A 16621-nucleotide genomic window follows, 5' to 3' on the forward strand; every position below is an offset into this window, starting at 1 on the left:
ACCAGAATACAGGGCACCCGGCACACAGGCCAGTTTTTGGTGTTCAAGGGGAAGTGGTTTTCGTTTCGGAGCATAGGCTGGGCAGTGGGCAACCAACTGATCCGATTGTGAATAGACATGGCCCACTTTTTTCTTCAGAAGGGCTACTAAATGAGAGCGTGGCCTAGTCGGCCTGGGTAATTCTACTGCATCAGATGTTGCAATCACCAACTACAATTCCTCTTTCACAACGACATTTAGAGTGACTTTGCCACCACGAGCTTCAACTGGGTCTACAATGGGATCAGATCCTTTAGTATTTTGGCATCCCAGAGCACTTACACAAGAAGTTTTAGACAAATTCCCAACATAATTCCCACATTGTCATGAGCTTCTGCAGGATAGGATTGCATACCCTAGCGAAGTGCAGTTGGGGGCAGGGGGCTGCTGGCAGGAAGCCCTCCCTTGCCCCTTTGCTAGGTATACAGTGCCTCTACAGCAAAAGCTCATGATGTGGAACACTGTGCAGGAAAACAAGAGAAAGAGCCCCTTTTCCCACACGGGAAATTGTCGAGAACTTATTGTGTTAGCCCAACTTCAAGATTTCACTAGAAAGAGAGCACTTCAGTTCAGTTCACAACTTTTAACAATAAGCTGTTTACTATCCAGCAATATGAAGAAAGATTCCAGCGGCACTAACAAACTTTCTCAGTAAGATTGTACTATGAAGGCCTGAAAAAGTAAGCTCAAGGACAAAGTTGGTGCTGTTTGATTGTAATCATCTTGCACGTGTGTGACTCTATCCCCACATCAATATAGACAAGCTGTAGCACTTTCAGTATATACAATATGTGTGTGTCCTGCAGATAGAGGTCACAACTCAACACAAGTTGATGCTGTTATCATTAATTCTCAAATGCTGGAGTATGATACTCGATCAGTAACTGGTAAAGTATGGTGAAGATATAATCTTTTGAAAATCCGAGGTTATTGTGGATTTGGAGGCCTGCTGTTTGCTGCAGAAACCCGGGAACCCCATTCTAACAGCTCTTTACTAGTATCATCTCTGTGTACAATGCACTCAATAAAACACAGGCAATCCTTCTTTTCTCCTTCAGCGGCAGCAATGGCTTCAATTAATTCCTCTTCTGTCCTCACCTGAAACAAAAGGGCAAGGCAAAAAATTCATTGAACGAGGTCAAAGAGTTGCAACCTGAGATAAACAGTTTTCCATGGCATACAAAAACTGGGAATAAATACTGTGAATAGTACTCTTTCTCTCTCGTCAATATCTCTTCTAAAAAACAATTAAATGAGGTGGCCATGAAATTCAAGCACCTCTCGTTTTACAGTTTTAGAAATAGCAGTACAATATACGTAACCAGAGAGTGAAGAAGCCTGCTGATAGCAGCAAGCCAGCATTAGAGATATGAAAACTAGCCCCTCCTGGACATTGACCAGCCAGTTTCCCATTCAAGAGTACAGCAGGTCAGTTGGCTGTGCCGGACATCCTCCATAAGATGTGTTTTTCCCATGACCTATACCATATGCTACCACATCTAGATAGATCTGCTTCCATAAGCTTAATTTAAAAGTCGGGCATACAGCACAGCAAAGCAACCAAATTTGTTGGAATCACTCATCAATAACTCTGTTAGCATTTCAGTTGCTTTGCAAGGCCCCACCTTCTCATTCTTGTGTCTCATGTACATATACCAAAAGAGGGTAACTAATCGCCAGAGACATGCATTGGAATTTATAGAGGGTGATTGGGTACCTCTACCTCTTGAGAAAGCAATGCTAAAAAGATGAAAGGCAAGGAGCATTTGTATCCAACACTGAATATGCAATATTATGGGCCATTTTAGGTGTTGGAAAAAATCAATGATGTGGCTTACTGGCTAAAATTTCCTAACATCGGAAGAGGTGCTGGAAAAGATCAGTGATGTGCCTTATAAGCTAAAATTGCCTCGGAATCAGAAGATACATAATACCTTTCGTGTTAGCTTGTTGAGACCTTTGTTCTTGAGATACCAAAGTCACTAAGTTCCATTTATTTCTATTTTGGTTTCCATTTACAGCCCCAAAAAGAATTTATTTGTATAATTTATTAGTGTCTCAGTGCCACCTAAGAGAGTCCGGACACCATTCAGCCACTCACATGCCTATAAATTTGTCCACACCCCTAGGGCCTACCTTCATAGATATCTCAATTCATGGTGCTGTCCCGATCGTGACATCTTCTTGAGGTCTTCAAATTGTCATCAGCTCCAGATACTCCAAATTGCTGCATTTTGAGTCCATGAAGCATGGTGGCCTGTTCTTCATCATCTCCATTGCTGTGTTTGCTGATTTCACTCCTCCCTAGACTAGTACGGCAAATCATCTTCATCATTATCGTGTGTTCCAGCTCTTGCTACCACCCCAGCACCCAAATGACAGTTCCCAGCCATCAGCCACTTTATGGAGACTACATTCACAACAGATTCAGGCCATCTACGGCAGGCTACACCATCGTTATCAGCCCCACATCAAATACCCGCGTTTTTGTGTTTCTTCACTCTTGACGGACTGCCAAGCAGTCACTTGTCTACAACCACTTAGAGGAGAGATTTTCATCATATATTGTGTTTTCTTCTCCAATTGGCTGCCCAGCACAATCGCCTTGATAGAAGCCATAATCTCAAAGCGATTTCAGCATATCCTTCCATCTTAGATAGCTCCTGAGGACTATGTTTCACTCCCTATATTGTTGTCCCTCTTCCAATGTCTACTACAACATTCCATTGCCCAAAGGACTGCCTTTTGCTCCCTCCATAGAGCAGCCCTTTTCCTTGTCATGGACACCTCTACGCAAAGGAATGTGTTCCACTCCCTTCACAATGCAAATCCCTTCTAGGTATTGTTGCCTAGTCAGGACTCAACCCACCTAATCAGCCACAACAATGTATTCATCTCTAAGCTCTACACCACAGTATCAACATGATTCATGTAGCATGACTCAATGTTTGTCATTCTTCATTTATCTTCTTCTTCAGTGTTTTCAGGTTTCTTTGTCTCAGTGTTTGTTGTACACACTATGTTTCTCCCCACAAACCCTACTGTCTCTCAACATGTTATCAAAGCATACCCTTCCGTCTCTCGACATGGTATCAAAGTAGAGGTACTTAGCTAGCTAAATATCCTCTTCGTTAGAGAGGGCAAAGAAAGGTTGCGGGATCAGCAACACTTTCAGATTCTAGATTATTTCCGCTGCATTGTTTGGGAGATACCATTTTCCTCTCCTCCCAGGTCCACCCTCCCTTTACGCATTTGACACACCGATGCTATGGCTTCTCCAAAGACGGAAGGTGGGTGCTCCTACTACAGCAAGAACGGTCGTTCCACTACACATTGTCGTGATTGACCTTTGCTCCCTACCCTACTAGAGTATATGCATTTACCTCTCGGCACTCCTTGTGCCACCTTGCTGTTCTAGGCAACAAAGTTCATTCTACATCAGCTATAAGAGTTCTATGCTCAAGGCAATAAGATGCATATGGCATGCACTAAGGCTTTGCAAGCAAAAGGAGACTCTAAGACCTCACTATTGGTAGTATTGTTAGCTCCTGTGTGAGTTTGTGTCTGTTAGAGAGGGTTGGGCATGTGGCATTTTAGCTTGGCACTTTTCGTGCCATTATTTTTGTCTTTTTTTAAAGCATTTTATCTGGCCGACTAGCACTTATGGTCAGATCAGACGCTGGCCCACCTGATTGCACGATTGGCGTTATTTCCTACTATTTATGTAGTCTCCCTCCTCCACAGCCCATCAGTCACATTGCTTGCAGATTTCAATGCAGACCCTGTAGGAGAGAGGTAGTTGGTGCCAGTGCCTATGTAGCTAGTGACTCACTGTTGTATGCGACTGCTGTCTCATGTTTGGTATATGGATTTCATTTCCCAAGCATATCTCTAAGTTCTCCTGTGCAATGTTTTTGTGTATTCATTTTTCTCTCTCTTCTATCATGTGTTCAGCAGTTTATTCAGCATTCTTCTATGCTTCCATTGTTACATCCACTCTTGACATGGTGTTAGATTTCAAGATCTATGTTCCTATTGTTGCTGTCTACTGCTGATTGCTGATGATATTTGTCTACTGTCAACTTTTTCCAGCCTTGGCAACATCAGTCTGCTGTCAATCCACCTTTCTGTTGCCCCCAATCCTCCGTTTTCATCAACAAAACCTATGTTTATTGCATTTAATGCTGTGACAGCTTGCATTTTGACATTCAGCATCTGTGTTTTCAGTTTTCTCATCTCTTGCAGGTTGGGCCATAGTATTTTCAGACTGCTCTTACTGATTTTGATTGATTTCCCCTTGTCTAATCTGATTTTTTCTTATGCAATACAAGTAGTTTACCTTTCCATTATACACAACACTAGTGATATCTCCCATCACACTTGAGGGTTCTTCAAATATAGGCACAACCTTTAGGACCTCTACCTTCACATCCGAGTGGTACAAATGTGCCTATAATGGCTAGTCTTTTGACAATGTTGGCAATACCTATTTCTCTTAGATACATTCTGCTACTTGGGTGAGAGCAAATTGGGTGTTCCCTTGTGATTCACTTAATTGATTTTGTTTTTGGTTTTGGTTTGGGTTTTGTGCCTTCTGGCCTTGCCCTTGCTGCCCCTCTTCTGAGGAGTGGTAACAAGAGCCCCCTCTAAAGAGTGAGTGGTTGTGCTATGGAATTGATTGAACAATTGAACGAAATACAATAGTAACCAACACTCAAATTTATAGAATGTAGTCATGGTGGGCTATAAAATCACTTATTGAATGAAATTGAAATATTTCTTTGGAAGCTTATTAAAAGGAAGAGTGTGACTTGGTTGTTAGGGAACTTAGGATCCCCTACAGTAGAGAACTCAACGTGTAATCGTTGATATTGAGCCAACTTGACCTTAAATCATCCCAGCTTGTGATCATAAATTCTTGGAGCTCATGGTTGAGATTTGTATGACATCCTGAAACAAGCCTTCCTTCTCGGATAGGGTGGTTTAACCTGATTAAGCACTTAATTACACCAATTAGCAAATGAACATAAACTGAAATGCTCACTTTTGCCTTCATAAACTTGGACAGTGGACACCCTGTTGGCCCCAAAACTGGCGCCCCTATCGGTATTTCTTTAATTTCAATTGCTGATGGATAAATTACAAGCCGATATTTCACGATCTCCTTGGCTGATTCAAAAGCCCCTTCCTGTTCCAATAATCAGCAAAGCATTCGGGCAAATTGCCCCTTGATTTTTACCCAGGACTTGCTCTAATGGAACCCCAATTGGTCAAATGCTGCCCCGAATTCACAATAGATGGGTTGGCATTTGAAATCCTCACAATTCCATGAAGTTCCGATGCTAATTTCAGTGTACAATGCCTTTGACTGATGGCACAGGTCCCAAGGTGGCTGCTAAACCCTAATTACTGCTGTAATTTAGGGTTTACAGCAGTAAACTCTCTGTTGTCCAACAAATTTGGCAATACTCTGCTACCAATGGCTGAGAATTACTGAGAATGCTTGAGCATAGACTGGAGGAGATGAGAGAATGCTGTAGAGAGAGAGAAAATCAGCTGAAATGTATCTTTTGATTCGTAGCTCTGATGACAAATCTGATGGCACCAACAGCTTCAAAAGGAGGGTAAAACACTAGCTTTGCTGGCAAGCCTTTCTCTCCTACTGCCGCCTCTCTTGAGGCGGAAGAGAAAACCTGCTGCCCCCTGTCCTGTCGCAGCACGCGATCAGTCGTCGTCGCCTCTCAGAGCCAAATCTAATCACCTTCTCTTTCTCTACCAAGCTCAGAATGGCTACAATTTAGCTTCCACCACCCTCCAACAGCCTTCTCCCTAGTTGCATGGGAAAGTTTTGCCAAGTGGCAGCCTTCCTAATGCATTTTCAGCCATTAAATTAATTTTTCAGAATTAATTAATTCTGAAAATTAATTTCAGCCCTTTTGACCCTGCCCAAAATTAAACATATCCATCTGTAATGAAATTGGCTAGGCCATTTGCAACTTGGAATGGTTCCCAACCTCTGTTGACCCTTAGACTAGCATTAATTTATTAATTAATGCTAGTCCCTAGTGTCACCACTGACACTTAATGGCCAAATAATTGTCCTGGGGTCCAACCTGGCACCAACTTACGACCGAAACCCAGTCGGCATAACTTAACACAACTTTTGCCTTTAACACCCACTGCATCCTCGGGGTCCTTGGCCCGTTCCCATAAAATAACTACCGTGTGCATCACATGTGCTAAACAACCTTGCACATTTGATTAATAACTTAATCAACTGTTACTAGCAAGATTAAAGCATCTCAAAATTTCACGTCCCCGTGACATATCCTATCCTAAGCCACATAGTGGTCAATTAAGTATTCACACCGCTCCAATGCATGGTCAAAATGTTATAATTGTGAATGAAACTTTGGAAGTAATCATTGCATCAACTCAATCATGGCTGAGGTATTTTGAGCCTTCCAATGATAGACAACCTTGTATGGAACAAGGCAAGGGTCCAGTTGGGGTTCTAGCCCTTGTACAATATTCCACAAGTTTTGTGAGTCTAATACATGCCTCATCAGATTTGACCAAGTAGTATAGTTAGACCCAGTAAAATGGTCTTATCACAAGGAATGCATGCTTGGTTGACAAGGAGGAAGAGCTATGAGGTGTCGAATAAGATGGGTAAGCGGGATAGAAAGGAGGATAAGATGGATAGGCAGAAACAACCTGAGAGTGGCCAAAAGGCGCCACTAGAGGAGGCACTAGAACTCTATAGCCCTATGCAACTATAGGCCGATGCATTGGAATATAACCAATTGGTCCACTAGGTAAGGCATCTAGGCAAACTATGATCCCAACTGATCCACATTGGGTAAAGCTTGGGAGAGTGTCTCATGTGAAAAACCTAAAAGTGTGTAAGGTGGAGGCTGACCCTCCCCAAGCAAGGGAGGCAAAGTAGTGGCAACCAAATCAGGGGCAATGGAGGACTCAAACTCACATTGCCATTGGTCAACCCTCACAACCAGTTTCATTCTCGACTCCAAAGACCATATCTAACTACTTTGCTAGACCACAGGCTTAGCTCGTCTCTATAGAGACATCAGAGGATGCAAGCTTAGTCCATACTCACAAGTTACCCCCTAATGAGCTAACCACACACGCCCACTCTACCCAACCAAGCACATCGCCCTCTACTTGGATTGTGGATAGTGAAATCACACATAACATGATTCCCATCCAAGACACTTTTCTCTCCTAAGCCCCTACTACTGAGATTATCTGATGTGGCGTTTCATCCAATTAAGCTAGCATTAATTTTACTATGTAGCTCATACCCAAGTAGATACTATTATCAAGTTCATTTGTGGCATGCACCCCAAGAACAGCAGACTTGCAACTCACCCCAAGAAATGGTGGAAGCCATGGAAACTAAACCTGAAGGTGAAAGTCATATTTGCAGGTTTCAAACTGGTGGGCCTTCTGAAACTTTTTAAGACTTACATGTGAAAGAAGAGGACAGGCATGGCCTAGTAGTGAAAACATGATACAAAATCCTAAAGCAGTTCCCTCACAAGTTCCTCTCCTCGTCATTCCAGACCGATATGGTGCAGACTCCTTGTGAAAAGACAGAGCGGCAAATTTCTACTTTTCAGGTCATCTAGCATAACAAACTGCAGAACGAAACCATATTCTTTCACTCAGACAGGCTCAATAGTATGGGCTTTGAAAATATTTCATGGGTAAAGTCATGTGCTGCAAACATGGGTCAAAGATGCCCAGGTGATTGTGCATTTTGATTTCATTCCTTGGCAGTCAGCAGGCAACAGTGGGTTATAGGACAGCAGCCATAATGACTAGTCACTTCAAAGTTGCAATGCAAGGACCAACCTCAAGCTTCTTCTTTAGACTGCCACTTTTTCTTTAGCAGCCTTTTCTGTTCAGATCCTTACAAGTGCACTCAAAAATTTAGATTCCTAATTGACAATTGGCATTGTCTATATAAAGGGACCCTCTAGTACACTCTCTATACTTGAATTGGTACAAGTCAATCTGTTGTTCACTTAGCTTGCTTGTGCATGGTTATGCCTTTACATTCTCCTTGTCTTTTAATATGAGTCATTTCCATGTAGGTTTTCTACAATTAAAAATCGCCTATCCCTGGTCAACCATAGGAGTTACTCTTACAAACTCTAGCTGTGAAAGACCCTACCACAAAATAAAGCAAATCCCTAAATTAGCATGTACTGACTTCCAAGTGTACCCTCTTTACTAGGCATCCCCTGTTACTGTTAGGCCCCAGCCAGTCAGGTTTAACACAGAATAACCTAACCTTTTTACTTTTGGGTCATCCTGACCTCATCGATAGAAATAAACGATGAAAGTTAGCTAATTCAACAATCTCATTTACAAATCCACATCACTTGGCAAATCAATGTACAAATCAAGCTACGGATTTTAAGTTTTTACCTTGACATTCCAAACATGAAAGTTAGCTAATTCAACAATTTCATTTACAGATCCACAGCACTTGGCAAATCAATGTACAAATCAAGCTACAGATTTGAAGTTTTTACCTTAACATTCCAACAATTTCCTTCACTATTATCAAATCACACATTTGAAGTGTTTACCTTCACAGTCCAGCAATCTCCTTCCCCATTATCAAAGGCATCTACTACTCCAGTGTAATTCCAATTCTTTATGATATTGTATGGCCCATCATGAATCTGCACTTCAATAGTGTATCCACCATTGTTGATAAGAAATATGATATTGTTCTGTCCGCATCTGATCATAGTTGACACATCCTGGGCTGTGACCTGCCAACAGAATTAATAAACAGACTTGCAAAAATTTTATGGACAAATTCGACAGAAAATCATTCATATAGTCAAACAAACCTGGAAACTACCATCTCCAATGCACGCAATGACACGCTTTTCTGGGACTGCTTGTGCATAGCCCAGTACGGCACCCACAGACCAGCCTATAGAACCATATTGCATCTGAAACTCATAACTGCAAACCAAACAAATCTAGCAGCTCATTAAGACAATGTCAATTCCATATGTCTTTTATTGCTTACAATCAGATTTAATACCTGAAGTAATCCCAAAACAAATAAATTAGGACACTCCACGTGGGCAAAAACAAAAGCAAGGCACTAGACACACAATCCTGATCTAGTTCAGCCTAAACCCTAAATTGGTAAACCTCAAGCTCCTCCCTGCAAATCATCTCCAGGGTAATAGAGAAATTTGCACTTGAGATCACATGATACATTCTGCAACAAAGTTCTTGACTCCAAATTTTCGATTGGTCTTTTCACTCTGAAAGTTTATCCTTGGCAAGCAAACAGAGTTCCTACTTAAAACATCACCATTGGTTCTGTTGAACTTCTCTAGAACAAGTATTATGAATTAGTTTCCAGGTACAGGGCTCCAGAACATAATTCAGGGAGGAAAAACTATTTGATTTGTATGACAATGCTCTGAATTCTAAAAGACTAGTAAGAATGTCAATAATAATTCAAAGCTAGTCTGCCATATTGAGGAACCTTTATACATTCCTGATGTCCTAAAAGCAGCAAGCCGATAATTCAGCAGAACTAACATTTCAACTTTTCATGACTGCAGAAGCAACTATAGACCTTGTTATCATAAGATTGCTATCCACAGCTCCACTGTTGCCCCTGCTGTTTTAACTCTAGCAGCAGCATTTAAAGTCTCACTCACCCGCATCCTTCAGGCAGCTTAAGCTTTTGGCAATTGAACCAAGAATCTCCAGTTTCAGCAATGACGACACTGTTACTATTCAGCATAGCCTGCAAATGAGATGATATTTCAAAACCTTAGTTAACAACAGTGCCAAATTTACAGGAGTCTGATGGTGCGCACCTGTATGTGAGTAAAGAGAACATTTACTCTCAAGGGTTCCCCAGGAGATCCTTTCGATGGAAGACCAGGAGGAATATATATCCGCTTGAAATTATCATGTGCTGTTGTGTTCTTTTTCAGCCTCTTTGACAATGCCTTTAGGAAATCTTTCATACAAACACAACCAAACGCTGGCCCATTGGCTATGGTCACCCGCTCAGGCTCCACAACTACTGCCTTTTCCTTTTTGAACAACAATGAGTAGCCTACTGAGCTGTAATCATTAAAGATAGGACCAGCAAACAGATATGCATCTGCAGATTCAACTATTTCCAAGCAAAAGGAAGAGCTAACAGCGCCCCAATATGTGCCTATGAAATGGGGGTGTGCCTCTGGAAACAACCCTTTCGCAGATGGCATTATTGCAACTGCATAGCCAGAGGCATCAGCGAGCTCCAAAAAAGCACTTCCCGCTTTTGCTACCCTCATTTTGGAGCCTCCTACTAAGACTGGTTTTACAGCTCTATTCAGAAACTCTGCTGCAAAATCAACAGCAGTTTCCAGGCTTTGTTTGTTGCTGAGCCTGCTCTAACACATTACATCCAGAAGAAGAACATCAGTGATTAAGCTAGAGAGTGTTGCTTAAGAAGTAAACTCACACACAGATCCTTTATAGCAAATACCTTGGTGTGAGAGCATAAGGAACTGGTTCCCTGTTGAAAGTAGGATGAGGAAGGCCTGCCAGGTTACAACTGACACTGATGTAAACTGGCTTGCTCATCCTCAATGCAGTGGCAATCGCACTGTCAATAAGCTCATGAGCATTATCAAGGTCTTGTATAACCACCTGCATAAAATTAGCAATCCCAAACAAATAAAGGGTTACAGAAAAACACCTCGCTCTGTATTAACTTATCTGATTTCACGAAGACCCACTGAAAAATATCAGCAGATTATGGATGTCATTTAAAAGTTTCATTTGACTGGACTTGACTTGAAATTTGTAATACGTGTACCTAAATCTGCAGATGCACATGCAGACTGCTTGGAAGTACTATACATCGCGTTAAGAATTGTCCACATTGTCAACAAAAGCAGGAGCCATACAAAATCCAGACACAGGAAGTACGGACCTGGTGACAGGTTACTTGCTGAAAACACCGGAGCTCTTGGCCAAAATCGGGAAGCCCAATTGTATGGTGCAGGATGCGGTTTGTCCCATAATCATTGGAGTTGGGACCCCCAACTATGCAGATGACTGGAAGATTCTCACTGTAAGCCCCAGCAATGGCATTGATCACACTGAGACCCCCAACTGTGAAAGTAACAACACAAGCACCGACCCCTCGGGCCCTGGCATAGCCATCAGCAGCATAGCCAGCATTCAGCTCATTGCAGCACCCGATGAGGCGCAGGGGCGGTTCAGAGAGGAGATGGTCCAGTAGCACCAGATTGAAATCTCCAGGCACGGAGAAAACGTCCTGGATGCCGATTTCGAGCAGCCTGCGCGCAATATGGCGACCGAGGGAGGAGCTATCGCTGGAGATGCGAGCGTAGGGGTACACAACATGGTTAGGGTCAGCGGCATCGATGACTGCAGGCGCGGGGGAGCCTGCGCTGGCTGACATGTTGCTGCAAATTCACCAGGAAGGTGACATGCAGGGGAGGGACTGATTCTGATGGAGGGAGGACTGGTTGGTGATGGCTGTATATACAATTATACCTGTGAAGGGAACCCCGAACTGTAATGTGAAAAGCAGCATACTGATTCACGCAAAGCATGTCTCTGCAGTGATTGTATCTCTTCTGCTGGGCATCCCCTTCCCTTGTGTTAGAAAAAACGGATTACGTGATGGTAGGCACTACCACCTTGGCAGCTCGCTCTCTCTCTCTCTCTCTCTCTCTCTCAGCCTGCCAAGAGTTGCGCCTTTTTCTTATTGTATTAATATACTCATCCATTGAATTTTTTTTAACGCATGCACCTTCATACATGTTTTTTGGCTTGCATTTTCGTGGTTTCTTTTTTAATAATAAATACGTGGTCACCCTCTCAAAAGCCTGGCAAGCTCTCTTCTCTTCAAAAGCTTAAAACCGTCTTGAAACAAGGTGATGTGTCATCCAATCACAAGGGTCTCTCTCTTGGAATTTAAAATTTTGTATTGTTTTCATAAGGAAATTTACTAGGCGCTCTGCGCCTAGACTCAGCCCAGCGCTTCGCACCAGGGCCGGCACTTCGCACCAAAATGTGAAGCACAAATGTTTTAATTTGTTCACACATTCTTCCACTTAGTAATGAATCAAATAGTCTTGCAATTTTTAAATTTCATTATAAAATCTAACAATTCAATACAATAACATTGATTATCTCAACCATAATAATTAGAAAAGATAACTAAAGCAAAAGTGATTTTTAAATATCACTGAAAGAATTTCAACTATAACAACAGGTAAATGGAAAAGAAAGTATATAATGTTTTCAAAAAGATAGTTGTGCTGTCGAAAATAAACTATCGAAAAGAAAGCTTTCTCTTCTTAGATGAATTATCAACAATGGATCTAGCATGGGGAACATGTGTGGGCGAAGCTGTGACACGCCCTGCCCCAGATTGTGCTGCAACATCTAAAAACGAAAAAAAAAGACTTTAGAAATAACAATATTAAATTTATAAAGCAAAACATTAACGAAAATGGTGAGTAAGGATTACTTGGGGACATGATATAATTGCAATATTAGTCCCTGTAATTATCTCTGCATCAATGACATTGTTATTGAAAGCCTTGCATACCAGCCTAGTACCATTGCATAAACCTTTAGAAGGATTCAAGTTCCTGAGCAATATTATTGGAGCATTTACTTTGAGCAGCAAGATATGAGGAGGAATACCTCCACTGAGGACAAGGGAATTTAGATATTCCACAGAATAGAGGAATGAGTTCTCCTCAGTTCTATCCATAGAATCAGCACTGTAGTATTGTTTAACCTCTCCCGGCATCAGTTGCAATGCATGATTGTTTATCGTTTCCACATCATTGTTTCGAGGTGCAAGAATGGCACGTCCACTAAATAACGTTTTGTAATCAATTATACAATTCATTTCACAATAGAAAAAATTAATCAAATCTTGCATAGATCCTCCCTTTAACAACAATGCAGGTGGAATTTGCAATATATTATTAGTATGTGTCAAATCTTTTCTATCTCCAATGTCTTGCAACCATGCAACAAACTGATCCTGATCTGATGCGACCCACATATTCTGTGTAAGTTTCAAAACATTGGAATATTGCCACAAACTGGAACAACATATAGCAGCACCAACAATATCCTCACGGGTACCCTTTGGTACTACAGGTAATATTTGCCTAAAATCTCTACCTAGTAGAATAACTTTACCACCAAATGGCATATCACACTGCATTATATCCTTTAAAGTTCTATCCAGTGCCTCAAAGGTATTATAATGCAACATAGGAGCTTCATCCCACAAAATAAGACTTGCCTCTTTTAACAGTGCTGCAAGGTGACTTTGAACATGTATATTGCATGTAGAATTATTATCTACTTGCAATGGAATTTTGAACTTTGAATGGGCAGTACAACCATGTGGCAAAAGCAATGCAGCAATACTAGAGGATGCTATAGCTATGGCAATGCGACCTTGACTGCGAAGCTTTGCAAGCAAACATTTGTATAGGAATGTTTTTCCAGAACCGCCTGGGCCATCTAAGAAAAATGGTTTACCCAAACCACTATCAATAGCATACATTATTGCTATAAAACAATTTATTTGTCCATCATTCAACATAGCTTGCATTGTTAAGAAGGTATTCTCTTGTTCTACCTTATCATATAGTTGTTCATCAAGGATCAAAGGATTTGTGTACTCTTGCATTGTCACCTCAGGCAATCCATGATACTCTGCCAAATTGCGTCCATGTTGATCTAAAAGTTTTTGAATATGCATCAATGCATGATTATTGGCCTCATCTTGCATATCAACATTTCGCCTATTTTGCAAGGAGAGTCGGTGTTTTATATCCTCTGTTCAGCGGAACTAAGAACTCTTCCCATAGAGCCCCAGGTCGGGCAGGCGAACAAAATACCAATATGGATGCAAACAAATTTCTTAATTGAGCACCGGTTTGCATCAATGCAGCTTCACGCAAACACATTTGCCATTCATCATCTGTTTCCAACATTCCTTTTGCAATGCAAGTCTCCTTAAAAGTTGAATATACCAATTTATCAACCATACGCAATGCCTCAAAGGATGTGCACCCCTTGCATACAGTGAGTAGTAGTAGGCGCAAATAGTATTTTTCTCCACACGTAGGTGAAACAAAGTATATTTGACCACATGTGTTTCCTTGCTTTCTCTTTGTCCACATTTTTTTGTGTGCATTCCAAACCCAAAACATTGGAAAGTCTTGATAGAGAACTGTGTTAGCGTCAGGGTGAAAATGATTGCATGTAAACCATTCTGTGAGAGTTGTTTTTTGAGCATTTTCATTTTGCACCACATCACAAATGTTATCAGAGTCACGAAAGGAAACAGTATTCTCTCCAGGTAAACGTATTTGCAATCGTTGAATATCGGGTTTCTCATCATGAAGTTTGAATTCAAATATTTGCCAACATGCTTCAGAAGCTTAAATATATCGTGCATCTAAGTACCTCTCAATCTCATCAATATTTTGTGCATCAATATTTTCTGTGTCAATATCATTGGATCCGGAACCACGCATACTGGTAAACCGAATGGTTGCTCGATCATGGCCCTTATACACACATTTATACAAATATTTGACAGTTGCAATTGTCGAGCAAACCTCAACATTTATGTGAGCACTATACTTGGAACTCAAATAAGGATTGTAAGGCACTATCCATCGGTTATCCAAGAGGTTACCATTAGCATTATGAGTCCTACCATCCTCTCAACGTCTGTATAAAGGATAACCAGTTTCATCAACTATAGTTGTATGTATAAACTTTTTTGGATAATCCTTTATACACTTTCCGTCCACCATGCAAGCACTTTTTGGATTGAACTCACCACACGGACCATGTATGCTACATTTAGTAATAATTCGATACAAATCCGAAAACCTTTCCTTATCAGGTTGCTCAGCGCACACTAGTCTATCATAATGACATGCTTCTAGTGTCTTAAAGCGTGGTTTTAATATCAAGAGCATATGTGAATGAGGCAAGCCTCTCTTTTGGAATTCTATGACGGACATATATCTAGCAACTTTACCAAACAACTCATTTTTCACTATCGACTGCATCATGTCCTTATGTTTCAAATGAAAAACTCTAACAGTTAAATCTGGTCGATCATGTGCAGTTTGACCAGGCAACAAAGCATATGTAATTTCAGACCACTTAGGATTGCATGTCATGGTGATAAACAAATCAGGTTTGCCTTTGCTACGCACAATTGCCATAGCATCTTGATATAATTGGTACATGAATCTTGGTCCACCTGTAAAGCTAGATGGCAATACTATTCTCTTGCCCACACCAATCCCAGCGATATTAGTATCAACTGCATCTGAACCATTGACCATATCAGCCAATCCCCTATACATTTCAAATCTCAATGCTGCTTGATTACGACGACACCAAGCCAATCTACATTGTTCAATGCTACAATAAGCATCGACAATGTATTGTTGTAGCAAGCGACCACCACGCAAAAGAGGCATTAGTATCATCTCGAATCTGAAGTCAAAAAGCGTAATACTGCATTTGAGTGACACAATCTTTATTTGCAAGATTATTGGCATTAATATGAGCATTCATAAATGCATATGGAACTTTAGTATGCCATCCATCCTCTCCATTTGGAAAAAGAAGAACATATAATAGTGGCATATATGCCTTGTGTAAGTTAGAAATATAAATCAAATGGCCTTGTCGTGTGCGAACTTGAATGCTACGATGATCAAGTGTATCATCATCACCTTGTCCAGGCATGATCGCAGCAACCTCACTTGCAGTGGGAACTGAATATCGTCTAGAGGTGGATCGATTTTGAAAAATGGACATTCTTATTTCTACTGATGGATTGCGTTGCAAGCTTGCACCAACAACTGCTATAAAGGCTTGTGCATAAGCATTGTAATCATGCATCATTTGTTGAAGCTCTTGTAGTAATTCTGGCAAAAGCCCAGGTAAAACCCCCATGCGATTCAATAACTCATGATCAGTGTCATGAATATAAAGTTGTGCAAACTTTGGTATTCGTTGTCCATCCTCACTTGGCAATAGGGAACCTATTCGGTGATATAGTGATCCATGAACTCGAAAATTATATCCATTTCCATTTTGAGGCAAAATCTCATCAATTTTTGCACCCATTGAAACAAAAGCCAATGCGCTATTATAAGCATGTATATTTTTTTTGAACTCTCTACTTTGTGGATGTGTGCCATCAAGCAAATTACATAGAGGTTGTGGTGGCTGTTGTAGAGGTGGTAAAATTACTTTCCCTTCTTTACAGCAATGCTTTCCAATCGAAGTTGTATGCATTGTTTTAGTTTCACCATGCCACAACTTAGCCATGCAATGGTGAAAAACATTGCAAAGGGTACCAATTGCATGAAAATTTGGTTTTTGGAAGAGCAAAATTGTTACTGATGGATGAATATCCAAATTAGGGGCATGTCATGGAGAATTGAACAAAATCCACCATTTTGAGGTAGAAATA

The 16621-nt window shown here is 41.0% G+C and overlaps 2 protein-coding genes across 2 annotated transcripts; both read right to left on the reverse strand.

The window, feature by feature from the left end:
* Positions 1-603: 603 nt before the first annotated feature.
* Positions 604-11828, reverse strand: LOC148014356 (pyruvate decarboxylase 1-like). Its single transcript, XM_087666343.1, has 7 exons — positions 11039-11828; positions 10589-10752; positions 9927-10488; positions 9765-9853; positions 8931-9048; positions 8661-8849; positions 604-1137 (listed from the first exon to the last, which is right to left on the reverse strand). The coding sequence occupies exons 1-7, from the start codon at positions 11531-11533 to the stop codon at positions 967-969; spliced, it is 1788 nt and encodes a 595-aa protein (XP_087522469.1). The 5' UTR covers positions 11534-11828; the 3' UTR covers positions 604-966.
* Positions 11829-12412: 584 nt separating this feature from the next.
* On the reverse strand, positions 12413-16272 carry LOC148014357 (uncharacterized). The gene is made up of 5 exons (XM_087666544.1): positions 15656-16272; positions 15231-15543; positions 14581-14684; positions 12790-13913; positions 12413-12525 (listed from the first exon to the last, which is right to left on the reverse strand). The coding sequence occupies exons 1-5, from the start codon at positions 16270-16272 to the stop codon at positions 12413-12415; spliced, it is 2271 nt and encodes a 756-aa protein (XP_087522670.1).
* Between the last annotated feature and the right edge of the window lie 349 nt (positions 16273-16621).

Source organism: Lygodium microphyllum, chromosome 25, assembly GCF_053477565.2.
Source record: "Lygodium microphyllum isolate KBCC chromosome 25, Lygodium_microphyllum_v1.1.10, whole genome shotgun sequence".
Classification (NCBI taxonomy): Eukaryota; Viridiplantae; Streptophyta; class Polypodiopsida; order Schizaeales; family Lygodiaceae; genus Lygodium; species Lygodium microphyllum.

Excerpts from the sequence above, each read along its gene's own strand:
- LOC148014356 (XM_087666343.1), bottom strand. The coding sequence starts at position 11,533 with ATGTCAGCCAGCGCAGGCTCCCCCGCGCCTGCAGTCATCGATGCCGCT. Across the intron at positions 10,753-11,038 it reads AGCAAGTAACCTGTCACCAG|GTGGTTATACAAGACCTTGA; the intron begins GTCCGTACTTCC and ends AATTTTATGCAG. Across the intron at positions 10,489-10,588 it reads CCTTATGCTCTCACACCAAG|GCTCAGCAACAAACAAAGCC; the intron begins GTATTTGCTATA and ends GTGTTAGAGCAG.
- LOC148014357 (XM_087666544.1), bottom strand. The coding sequence starts at position 16,272 with ATGGGTGCAAAAATTGATGAGATTTTGCCTCAAAATGGAAATGGATAT. Across the intron at positions 14,685-15,230 it reads ATGATCGACCAGATTTAACT|GGCCATGATCGAGCAACCAT; the intron begins GTTAGAGTTTTT and ends TGTGTGTATAAG. Across the intron at positions 12,526-12,789 it reads TTCCCTTGTCCTCAGTGGAG|ATGTTGCAGCACAATCTGGG; the intron begins GTATTCCTCCTC and ends TTTCGTTTTTAG.